Consider the following 16,554-nt stretch of genomic DNA (forward strand, 5'->3'; position numbering starts at 1 on the left):
AAGCCCGCGCACCGCAATGAGGAATAGCCTCTGCTCACCGCAAATAGAGAAAACCCACGCAAAGCAATGAAGACCTAAACGCAGCCAAAAATCAATCAATCAATAAATAAAATTTTAAAAAAAAGATTTAACAATTCTGAAGAAAGAAAAGATAGGAAGGAAAAAAATGATAGGTTTATCACTTCTCTCTCAACCAGATTTTTTACTACTAAATTAATACATCGCAATGTGGGGCTACCTGGCAAAAACTACTCAAAAATTCAGAAGTTTGACTTTTTAATGGTGTAAACTAAAAAGATTATACCAAACCACTTAAGCACTCTTGACCTATTACTTGTGAGTGCACTTGGAGGTACAGCCTGCTTAGGTACTAAATACTGTTTATGAAGTACTAAATGGTCTGATCTGTGCTCAAGTACATTGAAAATTCACTTAACCTATGAACCATTATGGAAAGTGTGATCAACTTGGGCATTATTACTGACACATTTAAATTCAACCCCACCTCTAAACTACAACAGGTTAGGACCCCTAACTATGGTCTCTGCTTTGTCTTGTTTTAATGGAAGAATGTTCCTACTGACCTCATATATGTTTATATTAACATTTTATTTATTTAAAATAACCAGTGGGCTAGGAGAGGAGCAAAAACAAATTTCATTTGAAAACACGTCACCATGAAAGATGTGTATATTATAATTATATAATAAACATCATCTCTGTGCACAGAGCAGCTGACCACTGAACAATTTACCAAGTACAATAGTTAAGAACTCAGAAAGAAAGAATTAAAGATACTTGCCATGTATCCCATTAAGATGTATATTAAAATAATACATTCTTGTACAACTTTATTCAAATCCTACTTCATAAAAAGCAATGCTTTGGCTTGGTCCCATTACACAGTAATGAAAAAACTCATTTACTGAAAGAAGCAAAAGATAAACATACTAGGGCATGGAATATATCTGAAGATATTTAACAACTGTGGATAATGGAGGGTTATGTATAAAACAAAGCTTTGTGAAATGTAAAGCAGGTCTATCACCAGGGAAAAGAATGGAAAGGTAAAGGGGAGAAAGTGTGGCTTGAAAATATATAAAATAAACCTTACCAAGTGGCAATTATGGCTGACACTTAAGATTGAAAGCTGGATAATAACCTACAGCCTTTTTTGGTTTTTTTTAGTAGCCCCTATGCTCCAGAAGAAAAGAGTCTGAGTGGTGTAAAGAAATTCTTTTCTAAGTGTTATTTTTTCTGAGATTAAATAACATCAATTACTTCTGAAATCTGAAATGATAAAAATAAAATCTTACATATGAAAAGTTTGAAACATGAAGATAAAGTGCATTAAACAAAACAAGCTATTGTTAGTATTGTTATTTTTAAAGGAATTTATACATGTTCATTTATAAATGAACATGTATATTTATATTGAATATATTTATATATAAATATATTTATATTTATAAATGAACTCCCCTAAGCAGTACTGAGATAGACCAACAAAATCCTCACAAAGAGAAAAAGTGGTCAGTAAATTCAATAAAATAAATGGCATTCCATTTGGAAAATATTATAAAGTTTTATTTAAAAACAAAACCTAGATATTAAGAAATTTTATTTTTAATTGATTTTTTAAAATCCAAATTACTATGCAAATAGTTATGATAAGCTCAAATTGGTAGTTCATTTACCCCTTTTTTTCCCCCTTAAGTGGAGCCCTTGTTATCTTCTCTAGAGCCCAGAAACAAAGTAGGGTGTGTCCACGCTCTGCTTAGAGATGACAGGTGCAGCTTGAGCAGGTGCCCCTAGACCAGATGTCACCTAGAGGTTTTGCTCTGGATGCAGCCCTGGCCAACATGTTCATGCCAAGTTAAACCAGTTATCTCAGCAACTCAACTGGTTTAATTCCAACACTTAGATCAGCTGTTCTCAAACTTCAGTGTACTTAAGAATCACCTGGGGCACACTTTAAAAAAATACAGTTTTAGACCATTAAGTCATAAAACCACTGATCAATCTTAGCACCACTAAAACAGGACAACTAAACATTATATGCCTCATAATCTGATGAAAAGCACAGCACTACCTATTAAAGTACACCTAAAATACTAAACTTGAATTTTTTCAATCTTTAAATCTAATAGATTTTAGGAAATAGATACAGGGGATAGAGGAACAAGTTAACTGACACTAGAAGGAAGCAGTCAACCAAATCTAGAATTTAGGGCATTCTAAAGGACAACTGACCCCACCACTTCAATAAATCAGTGGCATGATAGGAAATGGGAGCTGTTAAGAGACTAATGGGATAAAAGAGCCAAAACAAGAGATTCAGCCTCACCATAAAATTCTCTTGCAGTAAGATGGGGTGGACCTGCAAACACTAACTTAGATATTAATGGAAATATGAATCTATCATTTGGGGACAATAATTCATAATGCAGTATCTATTCCTACATATCACCAAGAGATTCCAGTTCCAGCCATAGATCACTGCAATATACTTAGTCACAAGGGTATATATCTTGTAGAAAAGAATTAACTTTGAATTCACAGCATAATGAATACTCAAAAAGTATCCAAGCACAAGTGATATTTTTTAATGTTTGAAACAAAAAATTGTATGTTAGACTCTATTTTAATAACACAATTCCTGGAAAGTGCAATAAAATTCATAGAAAATCTGAACGCTACTGAGAGTGACAATTTGCTGTAAACCATCTCTTTATTCCAGGTCCCCCAAAAGTTTTGTATCCTAAGTGAATCCATTAATAACCTTTATGATAGGTAACCAATACTAGTATCAATCACCATATATACATTTTTGTGTACTTCTGAATAAAAAGAATCAACCTGCCTATTTCCTGAGCTCTACTATGGATAACTGAACTAACCATATTATTTACATTTATTTTAAATTCAAAAGCCAATACTTTTGCTTTTCATAACAATTATGCTTATAATTTCAAACCATAAAATATTTGATGACAATCTTTAATTCTAATATCTCCATTTTTATCTCCAGTAAGTTTGGTCCTTATACCAAGATCTACTTCTAAACAGCTTTCCCTAAAATCAAAATTCATGATTATGACCTATGTTTTTAAAATGGTAGAACTGAAGCAAATACAGATTTTAGCATGACTATCATATTTCAACAACAGTAATTACTATTCTGCAAAACAATGTGACCAATGATTTGGCTACCTTTCTCTTCCTGGCAATGAACACAAGATAATTTTAATGTCCCCTATTCGAACAACTATTTAAGTATTACCAATATAATTCTGCACAGCAATTGATAAAGATAAGCAAATAATAGCACCATAAAAATCATTTAAATCTGTATAAATCTATATATATATCTATATAAATATACACAGTTACCTCTCATTTTCCATATTTAAAATTTTTCTTCCTTTACCCTCATTTCTTCTAGCTCAGGGTTTCCCAAACTGTGCTCCACAGAACTTAGTAGATGTTCCGCCAACATTCCCCTGCGATGTACGGTAGTGTTTGGGAACCATCATTTACCATAGGTGGAGGGAGGGAGGTAATAAACAGTGTTTCTCCAAATTGTCTTGAGATCCACAACTCACACTAACAAAATACAGTCTCTACGAAGTCCTTCAATGAAGTAACACAAATTTATTGTTATTACTCAAATTCATTTAGCCTTTTTTCAGGGAAACATATTGACATTTCAGGAAAACAAATGCTTCATACAGCACAAATTGGGAATCTCCACTCTAACTGATCCTGAATACCCAGGAGTGTGGTGACGATGGTGGTGCCAGATGAAAGCAGTAGAAAGAGATCCACCCCCCATGTGTCCTCTACTTCCTAATTCAAACAAACCCTACATTTACTAGCAAACTTGAGGAGGGACTGTACAACTCTGGAAAATGCCCAATAAGCAGCCTTCCCCCAAATAATAATGAAAAAAACTCTAAATACTTCACCTAAAAACATGCAGTATTGAGTACTTACTCACTGACTAATGCACCTAAATTCCAGTGAATTAAAATGTTTGTTTTTCCTTCCTTTTCCAACTTCCAATATCATTTCATTTCAGATTACAAAATATTCACAGACGTGATATACTTCTCTATCAGTCATAGTGGATTTTACACACAACCAACTGAAAATACTAAATCAACAACAGAGAAGAGGTAGGATTATAAGAGTGCTCCTCTTTAGACGCAGACAATTTTAGTTGACAGCTAAGGCAGAAAATTTAAATGCAAAAAAGCATATAAACACTTCTGGGAGTTACAGTTAAGTTCTTAGTTTGCGTCCTCAGTGAAAACTATCCACCCTGGAAAGAGTTAGATTTATTTCTACTTGAGGGCAAATTTAAGCTATTTAAAACATGGTTTCTAAGACACAACACTAACCTAGCTGAGGTCTCATAAGTCTTTCAACTTTTTCTACTTTCCACTCCTCCTTTCAACAAGTTTGCACACCCTCTAAACTGTAACAGAATATGAGAAGATATCAAAATCAGGTTTGTTCAAAATGAAAGGTTACAGTTTACAAAATTAATTTTAAAATGCATATACGAATAATTTATTTAGATATAATTTTTCTTCCAGTCTTCATATTACTTTTATTTTCCTTCCTTAAATAAGGAGAGCAATCTCCATTTATCAATTCTGTTGATACACAAACTCAATGTATTACTTTATTTACTTATTTATTACAATTTTAAAGCATTCTTTCATTTAACCTCAAGTGATTCATAAAAGGCTTTCTCTTAAAAAAAGTGATCTACATGGTAGACACTAACCACCCAGCACACAAGTGTATTCATTCTATTTACCTGATAAATATAAACTTTAATTGGTATAACTTAAGGCAGGGCTTCATCCACCAAGGGGGGAAAAAAATAAATAAATTCACAATGAAACTGAAAATTCACTATAGCGGGTACAATTCTACAATTAAGTTTCTGACTATTCCAAAGGTAGGTACATGTAAAAAAATCATTTTATAAGAAAATCAGTAACATACAGTGTTGTACAACAAATTTTAAGTCCAAGGTATTTCACCTCTTTTTCAAAAATCAAGTTTTATAATGGAAACATCAACTTAACCTTGACTATAGCTGTACTATTGGCATCAGTAAGCTAAAACAAAATTCTTCAACTAAGTATTTGAAATATTTACCTAAATCTTCATACCAAGGCTTCAAATTCTTAACAAAAAGTAAGAGGAGTAAATTGTCCCCAATCTTAGTACCAAAACAAAATGAAAATATAAAATTAACTGAGTAAATATGGAACACACTGGGTATAAACACACTCAGGCATAAATTTAACCATAAGTAATTTCCAATTATATTTTAATTTCTTAAAATCACTTTGACTAACAAAGTGAATTCATAATAGACTGATTAAATATTACTGAACACATATCAAGAATACAACTTTTTTTCCAATTAACAAATGCCCCTAAAGCCATTTAGATACTTTTCCACTTTAACTTCTTCATCTACAAAATGTGGGAAATTATTAACTTATCCTTTTATACTTATAAAGGTATTCTAATAATGAACATCTGTGGAATATATTGTGATGTACATGCCAAGAATGGAACTAACTGAAAACAAAATACATAGACATAATAGATGAGTAATATCCAAGCTTTAAATATAGTACTTTTACACATTATCAGTAGGCACTTTTATTTTAAAAAATTAACTGTCAATGTTAAAACAAATAATCAATTGCATTTTCAATTTCAGACTTTGAGAAATTTTTGTAGACAATCTACAACTGAATAAGAGTATGTCTGACACAATCAAACTAACTTTTGGCAGACCACTAAACTCAAGTCTCTGTATTTGATGTCTATGTCTGTTACAATGGCCAGCATATTAGTTTGCTCTTCTTTATTTAAATGTCTGCAATATCATGAAAATATATCATAAAATACCAGGCTAACAGCTACCTATCTAACTACAGAGGAATGTCAGCAAATTTTAAACTTCTAAACAAGAACACATGTAATGACAGTCTTACAGTAAGTCAAATGAAACAGCAGTTCATTTTAAAAAAAAATTAGTCCACCTGTCCACCTGTGATTTATAAAACACACTGCATTATCTACTCAGCAGAAACCATGATACTCAATTTGACATATCAAAGAAGGAACTTACAAAGTCACTTGATTACTGTTGGTTACTATGAAGAGGCACTCATGGTTAAGTAACAGAATTACTGTGAAAGTTTGGCATCCTGTCTGCCAGTTAAGATTTTTCAGAGGAAGGTGTAAAACCCATCATAATACATGTCCTCTTACTGTGCAATATTACACCACTATGGAAAAAAATCTTCCAAGGTTGGTAGTACCCAATTTTTGACCAGCATATTTCTTTTGTATTTCTTTACAAGCCATGCAAATCTTCACATGGTTTTATTTTCCAAAACAAATACTTCAACTTTTTTCCTAGTAGCCTAGCTACAACCCTACAAAAACAAACCTGGAGAGTGACATATGGAGGAAAAACAAGTTTAGCTAAGGACATAGTTCAAAATGTAGCTTCTAATAAGAGCATAAAACTCAAACTGACCCGAGAACAATATAGAGTTGTGAACAATCCTGAAACTACATAGTTAAAAACAGTATCATCAATGGATGATAGATCCCAAGATAGAAATCACAACTGGAAAAACAATATTTATGTAACTTATAATAAACTGGGAGTCTAGCCATTTGATTATGCTAAAGCTCTGTTAGTATGAATGTAAACTCTTCAGAAAAACACACATCCCATGAAACATATATATCATACAGTACCTTCTGGATATTAAAATCAATCAATCAATCATCCAATAAATATCAGGCATAACTTAACATGTATTTTAAACGGTCTAAAATCCAAATGGTTCAAACTGATTACCAGAAAACCAGGACATGTATTAACAGTATTCCCCTCAATATTATAAATGAAAATGAGCAAATAAGTATCACCATAAATAAAAAATTTTCTACTTCTCACCACATTACTAAATCAACAATTTTGAAGGTTAATTTTGTTTTACTTTGTGTTTTGTTTCAGTCTTTTATTTTAAAATGCACTCTGACACATGCCATCACACCCTCACAAGAGATAACAACTAACCATATTTAATATTTTCTAGACTTCTGTGTAACTCAGTAACTACTCACAAAGTTCTGCAAACTCTTCAGCTTCAAGCCTGAAGTCAATCTAAGATAGCCAACAGAAAGTACACCTGTGCAATTACTGCATTTCCTATTCCAGAATGCTGAACATAACACAGAATATGTACATCTGGATATTGCATTTGGAGCAATGATAAATGCCAAACTCAAATTATGTAGAAGCCACATTACCTAAAAGGCCATCCTATAACATCATTATTAAAAAGCAATAAATATGAAGAGCATTATTTTAGTTTTAAATAACAAACACCAACCAAAGAGCCTTTATGGGTAAGTAAAATAAATATTAAAAATAAAAGATGACCTCATAAGAAATTACAATATAAAAATATTCCTAGGAGAAAAACTGAGAAAAAATTAAGGCTGAATCACAAAATATATATCTAAACTGTATCACATGCCAACTAAATAAGAAATTTACTTTGTCAAATAAATAGTCAAAATAGAAGGGGAAGAATGAAAGAAAATCCAAATCAAAGTATTCTATTTTGTAGTATCCCTAATTTTCCTAAATAGATAACAATCCTATTAAAGCTTTTTAAGTCATTCAAAAAATTCAAAAAAAAAATTTATATATATATTTATATATATATATATTTTAAAAACAATCCTGGTCACTTAAGGCACCAACATGCTATGCTATGCAGAAATATTCTACTGAAAAACTACTCAGTGACACGGTTCCACACAGAGGTTTCATTTTTTTAAAAAATCTTAAAGTCAGAATTTTAAAAGGCAAAGGAGTTTCCAAAACAAAGAAAAAAATTTCCCAAGGGATACAAAGTTTCATTAACTATCTTAACTCTTACTAAGCATCACCCTTCTGCCCCTCTGTGGATATCAGACAATCAATAACAATGTCACCAAAGAATGTTTACCAAGATGGGGGTGGGGTGTCACCTGTAATGATTCTGTATGAAAAATGTAAACAATCCTAAAATAGGTGAGGAAAACTTTCACCTTATTATAATCTCACTTTACGGATAATGTTTCTCAGACTGAAATTAACAGAAGTTTAGACTGGTGTGCAAGGTTTGTTTCTTGTTTGGGGATTTTTTTTTCTTTTTGCTGAAACAAATCTCCCCATAAGTCCCTTATTCCCAAACACTGTTGGAAGAGTCACTACTACTCACCGCAAGTAATACTGTTTTAAAGCAAAGGCAGCGTTAGAACAACTTCTGGGAAAGTTGAACTCTTCAACAATTTCTCCCCACTGATTCTTCTCAGAAACCTGTTAAAAACACAGCCACACTTGTCTGAACGTGCACAATTCAAGAAAACTCTAACCTAACTCTGAAATAAATACCCATTCTACAGAGATCTGCAGATACCTCAGGCATCAGTGGGTGATTCGGCTCGATCCGTAAGAGTAACTAAGCAAGGGCTGCTTGAATCACCGTGTTTTCACGAGAGAGCCCAGTATTTAAGAGCACTTGTTTTGTTTGGGGGGGCGGGGGGGGTTGGTGGGTTTGTTTTGTTTTTGAAGCCCGGACAATAACCAATCGCAAGTCCCTCTGTCGCCCCCTTTTAAATCTCAACGCGGTTCGTTTACACTAAAAAAAAAAAAAAAAGTTCAAAAGGATCAATACTGTTCCGGAGAGCGACGTCCGCAGGTTCTGGGGGGGTCGGGGCCGGGGCCGATTCCGATCCCTCTCCCAGATCTATCCATCTCCATAGGCCCTTCTTTGAGGCCTACAGCTTCTGCCTAGCCTTGAAGCCTAAGATGGCTATTTGGAGACAGGTCCTGGTTTCTTTTGTTAGCTGTATAAACCGAGAGCGAAGGGGCCGAGGCTGTGCCCCCGGCTGCCGGGATCATTTCGCAGCCGATTATCGATGTTAAACCTGCCCGCGCTAATTTTGAGTTGCACGAAAACTGCTCTCAGAGTCTGTGTGTCTCTGTGTCTCCGCCTGTGCTAGAGCGGCAGCGGCGGCAGAGCTGACTCGCGAGCGAGCGGGCGGGCGCGGGCGCGGGGCGGGCGCGGGGCTCGGGCGGGCGCCCCGCACGCCCGCACTCCCCGCCGCGGCGCTCAGACCCCGCCGGGCCGGCCGGGCACCGGGCAGGGCGCGAGCCGGCGCCGGGCCGCCCGCCCGCCGAGCCCCGCGCCCGCCGCGCGCACGCGAGCCACCAGGCCAAAAACAGCCCCGCCGCCGTCCGCCTCCGTGCCACCGGCTGGGAGCGAAAAGAACGCCTCTGGCCCCCGCGGGCCACCCCCCCGGCCCCGAGCGCCCACTCCGGGGTCAAAGGAGACTTTTTGGAGGAGACCAGTGAGAGGGAAATACAAATTAAAACTTCCACTCACCTTCGCAAATCCGCCTAAAGTAGTGACTCTGGTGTAGAGACCGTGAAGATCCAGCTCCTTCCCACCCACCGCAGGGATTTTTTTAAAAGGCGACCTGCGGGAGAGAGAAAGCCCCGCACTTGTCAGCCGGGACCCCGCGGCGGCCCGGGCGGGAGAGCCCCGTTCGCCCCGGCTCGCCCCGGCGCTGCCCCCCCGGTTCTGCTCTCACCCTCTGCTGTGGTGGAACTGCCGCAGCTCGTCCAGGAAAGCGAGTCCCTTTCTCCGCTCGTCCGGAGGCGCCTTCCCCGTCGAGTTTGCCATTATTTTTTCGAAGGAGGTTTTTAAAAAACCCAGATCGGTGTTTTAAAAGCGCCCCCCGCTCCCTGCGCTTCCTACCAGAGCCCGGAGCCCATTCCTCGGCCGGCGGCGGCGGGGCTCAGTCATGGGCCGGCGGTGGCGGCGGCGGCGGCGGCGGCGGCGGCGGCGGCGGCGCAGGGAGGGAGGGAGGGAGGGGGAGGAGGAGGAGGAGGGGAAGGAGGGAGCAGGAGGCCAAGGGGAGAGGAGGGAAGGAGGGAGGGGAATTTCTAAAAAAGTTTAAAGAAATCGGAGCGAAACTAGAGGGGCAGGCGACTGCCGGATCCGCGCGAAGCCGCGGGGCGAGCGCGGCCCCCACCCCTTCCTTCCCTCCCTCCCGCGGCCCGGCTCTCGCCCGCCTCTCAGCGCCGCCGGCCCAGGCGGCTCGGCCCGGGGACGCGATTCAACATGGTGCTGCTGCCGGGGGCGCGCGAGCGGGCGAGGGGAAAGGCGAGCCGACGGTGAGGGGCCGGGGCGGCCGGAGGCCCGAGAGTTTCGGCGGCGGCGGCGGCGGCGGCGGCGGCGGCGGCGGCGGCGGCGGCGGGGCTGGGGCAGGCGGGGCTGGGGGTGGGGAGGGGGAGGTCTGTGTGGTGGTTTGTGGAAAGCGGGGTGACAGCGTGTATTCCGGCCGCAGCTCCGCGGGGCCCTCGCACACATTCACGCGCGGCCTCGCGGCCGGGGCGTCCCCGGGCAGAAGGCACCGGCGGCAGCAGAGCCGCTGCGCGCCGGCCGCCCGCTTCCCTCCCCGCCAGCCTCCCTCTCTGCCGCCTCCGGCGCCGCCGCCACGGCCGGGCAGCCAGCGCCGCACAGCGACCCCCGAGGGCCGGCCGCGGCACTGCGCCGGGCTCCACACCGCCCCGGCAGCTCCTCGCGGGGAACAATAGACTCGGCTCGCCGGGCTTAGGGTTCATCTGCAATGTGCCGCACATTTCACACGCACACAAAGCCGGCGGAAAGGGGGGAGGCGCGGGGAAACGGCCACTACCGGTTGTTCCAGGGTTAGGGGTGGAGGCGATGTTCGCGTCCCCGGCCCGGCTGTTGGAAGGGTCGCCTCGGAATCCTCGCCCGCCCCACAGAACCGGTGTGGCGCTCGGGAGGGAAAGGAATCCCAGAGAGGCAGCTCCTCACGCTACGCATCATTCACTGATCGGAATAAAGTCAATCTGTCACCTTTTTTTTTTTCTTTTAAGGTCTAAAAGAATCGGCTTTTCTGAGCCTTGTGCTAGTATTTGGGGGCCTGGTTAGCACATTTTCCATGAATTATCCACGAACTAACTTTAGCAAACTAAATTAAATACAATGTGAACTGCCTGTCCTAGTTCTGTGGAAATAGAGTCATGCTCTTAATTCATCTTGACTTTGGTTGGTTTCACTTCTCAGACAAGATTATTATGTTGAATTATGCAAACAGTAATTAAACTGGTTGGGAAGCAATCTTTTGAACTTTGACGATAATAATTAACGTTTATATTTTTATATTAAGGTATCTTAAAGATAGTGCGCTTAAAACAAATATTGAATAAAACCTTATGTTTTTGCTTTCTCTCAAGTGTCTTAAATGCGATATTTTTGAAGCTTAAAATAGGCTGTTTAAATGGGAGACGCAACATCTCAACAAATATTACCACAAGTTTGCATCTACAAGAGGTGCTGCAGTCAGCCCTTTGCTACAAATGTTAATTAAGCTTCACGAGATGTGAAACGTATCATTATTCCCATTTCCGCGATGGCCACTACGGGCAAAGTCACCAACACCCAAGGTCACAGGCTAGTAAAGGTCTGGCTGGGTTATTTCAGGTAGTGATTCCATTTATTTGGTGGTGAAAAGAATTATGTAATACAGTCCGGCATGCTTCCGGTGCTCACTCTAGGAAACGGATTTCTTTCCCAAGTAAAGTTTGTCTCTTAAATGCGGTCGGAATAAGGCTGTGGCTAGGAAGTTCCTGACACCCAAGGGCCACTAAGTGTCTCGGAAGCCTGTGAGGGGCGGAGACCCAGCCGGGGGAGTGGAGGAGCGAGGCCGGGGCCGGAGGCGAGGGGGGGGCGGGGCAGGAGGGAGACCAGTTCATCTGTCCCTTCCCCCACCGGTCCTCCTAGGGGTGGTGGAGATGTGGGCCGCAGAGCCGCGAGGCCCGAGCTGTGCGGATTCCCTAAACGCCGCACTTGCGCACAGCCCCTTACGTAACTGTCAGCGCCGGGGATTCCCTAGAGGGGGTCATTCTATTCAACCATTACACACACCCCGAGCTCCTGCCTCCGCGCCGCAGCCGCCGCCGCCACCGCCTCACAAAATGGCGGCGCCCATACAGGAGACAGCGGCCACCTCCTCCGCCCCATTTTGTGGGAGGCGAGAGATCTGTCAACATGGAATGCCTCCGCTGAGGATGCGTCCGAGTTTGGAAATCCTGCTTAAGGGATGGAGCCGAGGGGATCTCCTTCGACGGAAAATGTCAGCGACTTGTAGCACCTCCACGCTTTTTCCCTTTTTCCATTTTCCCGAAGGATGCGCCCGAAACTGCCGGGGGACTTGTAACTAAGGAGAGAAGGGAAAACTGCGGCTGACTGCTCCGGGGACTTGCCGCGGCGCCTTGGTGGCTTTGGTTGCTCTTCCACGTTCCCGGCAGCTGACAGCGATCTCCCCGAGGGTCGCCTGGGCCGCCCGGCCCGCTCCGAGGGAAAGCGGACCGGGCGACGTGAAGCGGCGGCGGTGGCTTCCGCCGCGTCACTTATGCAGCGAGACTTTTCGGTAGTTTTTAAATGCCAGAGTCCACAGCCCCGCCGGGACCCCTCGCCTGAGTCGTAGGCATCGGGCGCCCCGGACGCCCCTGCTCCGGGGCCTCGCGGTCGGCCTGAGCCGGGTGCCCGGTTGTCCGGAGCGGGCGGTCCTCGCGGTTGCCCGCAGCCCGGGCGCGCCGGGTGGTCGCCGTCGGGACCCGGGCCCTGGATGGTGCTACTGGGGCAGGAGTGGGAACGAAGGCACGTACACTGAAATTTAAGTCGTCCGAGTCGGGACCTAGGGTTGTATATTTTAACCATGTCTCAGGTTAAACGTTAGAATGCCTTTTCTAGTATCCAGCTCTGCAGTGGGCAAACCTGGTTGCCTTATTTCTCATTCGAAGGGCAAAATGGAGGGATGACATTTTATATTTTTGTTTTTCAAGGGGAGGTTGCCACTTTTGAGCCACTGACTGCTTGCTGTCAGTGTATGTTCATGTGTATACACACATGTGTATACAATAATGTGTTTTGCTTTGCAGTACAGATAGAAAAGGCTAAAGACCTGGAGTGTGATTCTAACGTTTTAATGCCTTTTTTATTAACATTTAAAATGTGATGTGTAACGGGACAGTCGACTCTGAGAAAAAAGGAGAAGCTGTCGTCTTCAAAATGGAGTCCTAAAGCATATTTGATGGATAGAATTTAAAATCAGAACACTTTAGATATGCTGTAGTCAGAGAAAACAAAAACATAAAACTTGATGTTTATCAGGTTACAACATGGTTCGATTTCCCCAAGGCTAGAAAAATGTAAGGCCAAAGTAAGCTATTAACGGCATTTGCTTGTAAGAGGAATGTAAAGTTTTAAGAAAAGAGGAGATTCGTTTTATGAAACTTAAGTATGCATTACACGAATAGTTTATTCCAAATTTTCTTTTCCAGTTACTGCAGTCATTTGTATTTTGCATGCCATTTTTTTGAGGTGTTTTGTTGATTTTGACCCTCATATTCCCTCTGTAGTGCAGAACTGCATCTTTCTGCAGGCTGTGCCTCAGTAAGTTCCATGCCACATCCCCTGCTGCACCAGCTTGCTACTCCTGGCGCATGCATTACCAAGATATAGTTTCTGGTGCTGTCTATTCCTACTGATGTTCTTTAAATTTAATAAATTTGGATACCACTACTCAGTCTGTATCTCTTGCAAGAATACCCTATCTTAATACCCAAGTACCCAGAGAAAAATTTTTTAATGGGATTGCATTAATAGTAACCCTAGTGCGTAGTATTACATTTCTCTGTACCGTATTGCATTTCCTATAGTGGGCAGCATAGAGCAGGTTGGATCCTGAAAAAGAAATTGCTAGAGTCTGTGGCAGTTTTACAATAGATATTCTCTAATCGGATAAGATACAAATAAAATGTAGTTCATAGTTTTCAAGCATTAATGGAAAATAGTCCTATAAAAATTACGGATAATAGTGGAAATGTCAAAACTCAGTGTAGTTTACTGTTCTGATGAGAAATGTTGACAGACAAAGCCCTTTTGATGTGAAAAAATGCAAAGTTGTTTTTAATAGTAACTGCAAACCCTGAGCACCATAATTAGAGGTTTCTGTTATTTTATACGAAATCTGTGATCCTTATCAGTTTTAGTATTATCAGTTTTAGTATTATTTAGAAATTGTGAGGTTTAAAATTCCCTCATTTAAGTAGCTTTAAAAAACTATGCCAAATTTCAAATCAAGCATGTCAGATATGATTACAACAGCTGAAATAACTTAATTGAGAAACTGGTATGTTGATTCATTGGATTAATTTTGGATTTTAGGTTACTCCCAGGTTTAAAAGAATTGGTTGAAGAAGCCTATTGAACTTAAGTTTATATTTCATTAAAGATGATCTTAGGAAAGGAACTGTTGGTAAGATGTGAGAACGCTTTCACCACTTGCTGCTCTAAGGCTGTGTCTACTGCTGTACTTTTTTATGTGGACTAACTTGTCTTATTTGAACATTTGATTACAGTACCAAATAGTAGATGTGGACTTTCCTTCAAATGACTAAAGGAGTACTGGTAATAAGCTTTTAAAAGATGAGGTAATAGTTTATTCTGCTGCAGATTAGGGTAATTGTAATGTAGATATTGAATGTAGATATGAATCTGCTATTGACAGATTACTGAATGATGTATCCTTGTAGGGTCTGGTGCTTAGAGGATTTTTTTTTTTCACATCTTTATTGGGGTATAATTGCTTTACAATGGTGTGTTAATTTCTGCTTTATAACAAAGTGAATCAGTTATACATATACATATGTTCCCATATCTCTTCCCTTTTGCGGATTTTTTGTAGTTGTTTCTTTTCAAAATATATTAGAGGTTATGCTTTGTACGTAAATTCAGTGCAATTTACTTAAAAAAACGAAAGTGATAATTTTCAACTAAAAAAGACTTTTTAATAAGACATAATAGCTAGAAAATTAAATTTTAGCCAATTATAATATTCTTTGGAGAGGCAGTCCCAAATGTGCTTTTTGAGGGAGTTGGTCTCTATTGGTTGTTTAGGTCAATTATCTAATCTTGAATTTTTAAAATTGTTAAGGTGTTCGTTTGTGTGTTCTTATTTATTTCATCTATTGTGATCACTGAAAGGAAAAGTAGACCCCAAACTAACTGTGCTTATTATAGTATCATCACCATTTATAGTAGTTTAGCACTTTGTTTATGGTATTTAGTAACTTCTGAAAACTAGAAGAGCGTAAATACTAAACCAAAGAAATGTTTGTTTATTTTTATCAATGCAGATTACTAAATCATCGAGTAAATATTTGTGGAATGCCTACCTTGGGCAAAAGGTGAGGGAAGAGAAATTGACTTGGCCGTCAAGGAAACCTCCAGTAGTAGGTTTTCCTTAACTGTACCTTTAAAAGATTATGTTGAAATGTTCAGACCATAGAGTTCTTTACTTATAATACTTAAGCAGGATGTTTAGCACTGAATTACGTTCAAAATTCTGTTTAGAATATAAACAGTTGAATATAATTGTGTACAAAACAGCATCACATTTGTTAGGATCGATGTTAGGATTAGTAGTACTCAAAGTGGTAAAACTGTTAACAGCGTTTAAATCACATTCTTTGAAAATTCAGATCCACAAAAAACATGATTCCAATAGTCAAATTTAATTATGGGAAAGACGAGGGGATGTTCAGTGAATGTAAAAAATACACTGCTGAGCAAACAGGAATTGTTTTAATGAGTTTTGATTTTCTGTTTCAATTTTTTGGTACATTGACTCTTCTGACATTGGACTTTGCTATTAATTAAAAAAAATTAAACCCCAAAAACACATTAATTCTGTATTTAATGCAGATTTAATTCTTGACTAGCTGTAAAGCTTAAGGAGTTGGCAGTCTTGTTGGTGAAACAATAAAATAGGAATTAAGCTGAAATGCAAAACTATGTAATAATTAGGTTCCATTAAAGTATATACAGTTTTTCCTTCATAACTATAGGAGTCAGAGTAGTATTAACTTAATCATTTAATTTATTTAGCTTTGGTTTTTCTCTGAAAACATATCACAAACTATTCATGTACAGCATCAAAACTGAAAACCACCAGGGCCAGGGTAAATTGTTGAGGCTTATTGCTAAACATCAAGGGAAATTCTAACCAATAGTTCAGTGGCAACAATTTTTTTAAAGTGCCATGGTTCTTTGACATAATATGTAGTATGTAGAACTCAAAAGAATTCTCATTATCATTGTGTTTTAATGTACATGAGAAATACTTATAAACCGTTCTTCAGGGGTACAGAATAACTGACAATATTTTGCAGTTAGCTGCAGTGCTTCCAGATGTTTAAAACACAGATGAAAATTTTAAGAGTATTATGCTACATTTTTAAAACCAAATTTCCCTCTTATTAACAATACTAATGTTAATAACAGCCATTAGTGATTACTGATAGCCTAAATAAATAGGAAATTAGGTCCTGTTCTAATATCTATTCAT

The 16,554-nt window shown here is 39.9% G+C and overlaps 1 protein-coding gene across 1 annotated transcript in view; it reads right to left on the minus strand.

The window, feature by feature from the left end:
- The window catches only part of ARID2 (AT-rich interaction domain 2), a 170,681-nt gene extending 160,752 nt beyond the window's left edge, over positions 1-9,929 (minus strand). Inside the window, exons 1-3 of the mRNA XM_060166464.1 lie at positions 9,703-9,929; positions 9,495-9,588; positions 8,328-8,425 (exon numbers count right to left, since the gene is read on the minus strand). Of these exons, the coding sequence (XP_060022447.1) occupies positions 8,328-8,425; positions 9,495-9,588; positions 9,703-9,794 (284 nt within the window). The 5' untranslated portion in view covers positions 9,795-9,929. The remainder of the gene's footprint in view (positions 1-8,327; positions 8,426-9,494; positions 9,589-9,702) is intronic.
- Between the last annotated feature and the right edge of the window lie 6,625 nt (positions 9,930-16,554).

This window comes from Lagenorhynchus albirostris, chromosome 11 (assembly GCF_949774975.1).
Source record: "Lagenorhynchus albirostris chromosome 11, mLagAlb1.1, whole genome shotgun sequence".
In the NCBI taxonomy this organism is placed as follows: Eukaryota; Metazoa; Chordata; class Mammalia; order Artiodactyla; family Delphinidae; genus Lagenorhynchus; species Lagenorhynchus albirostris.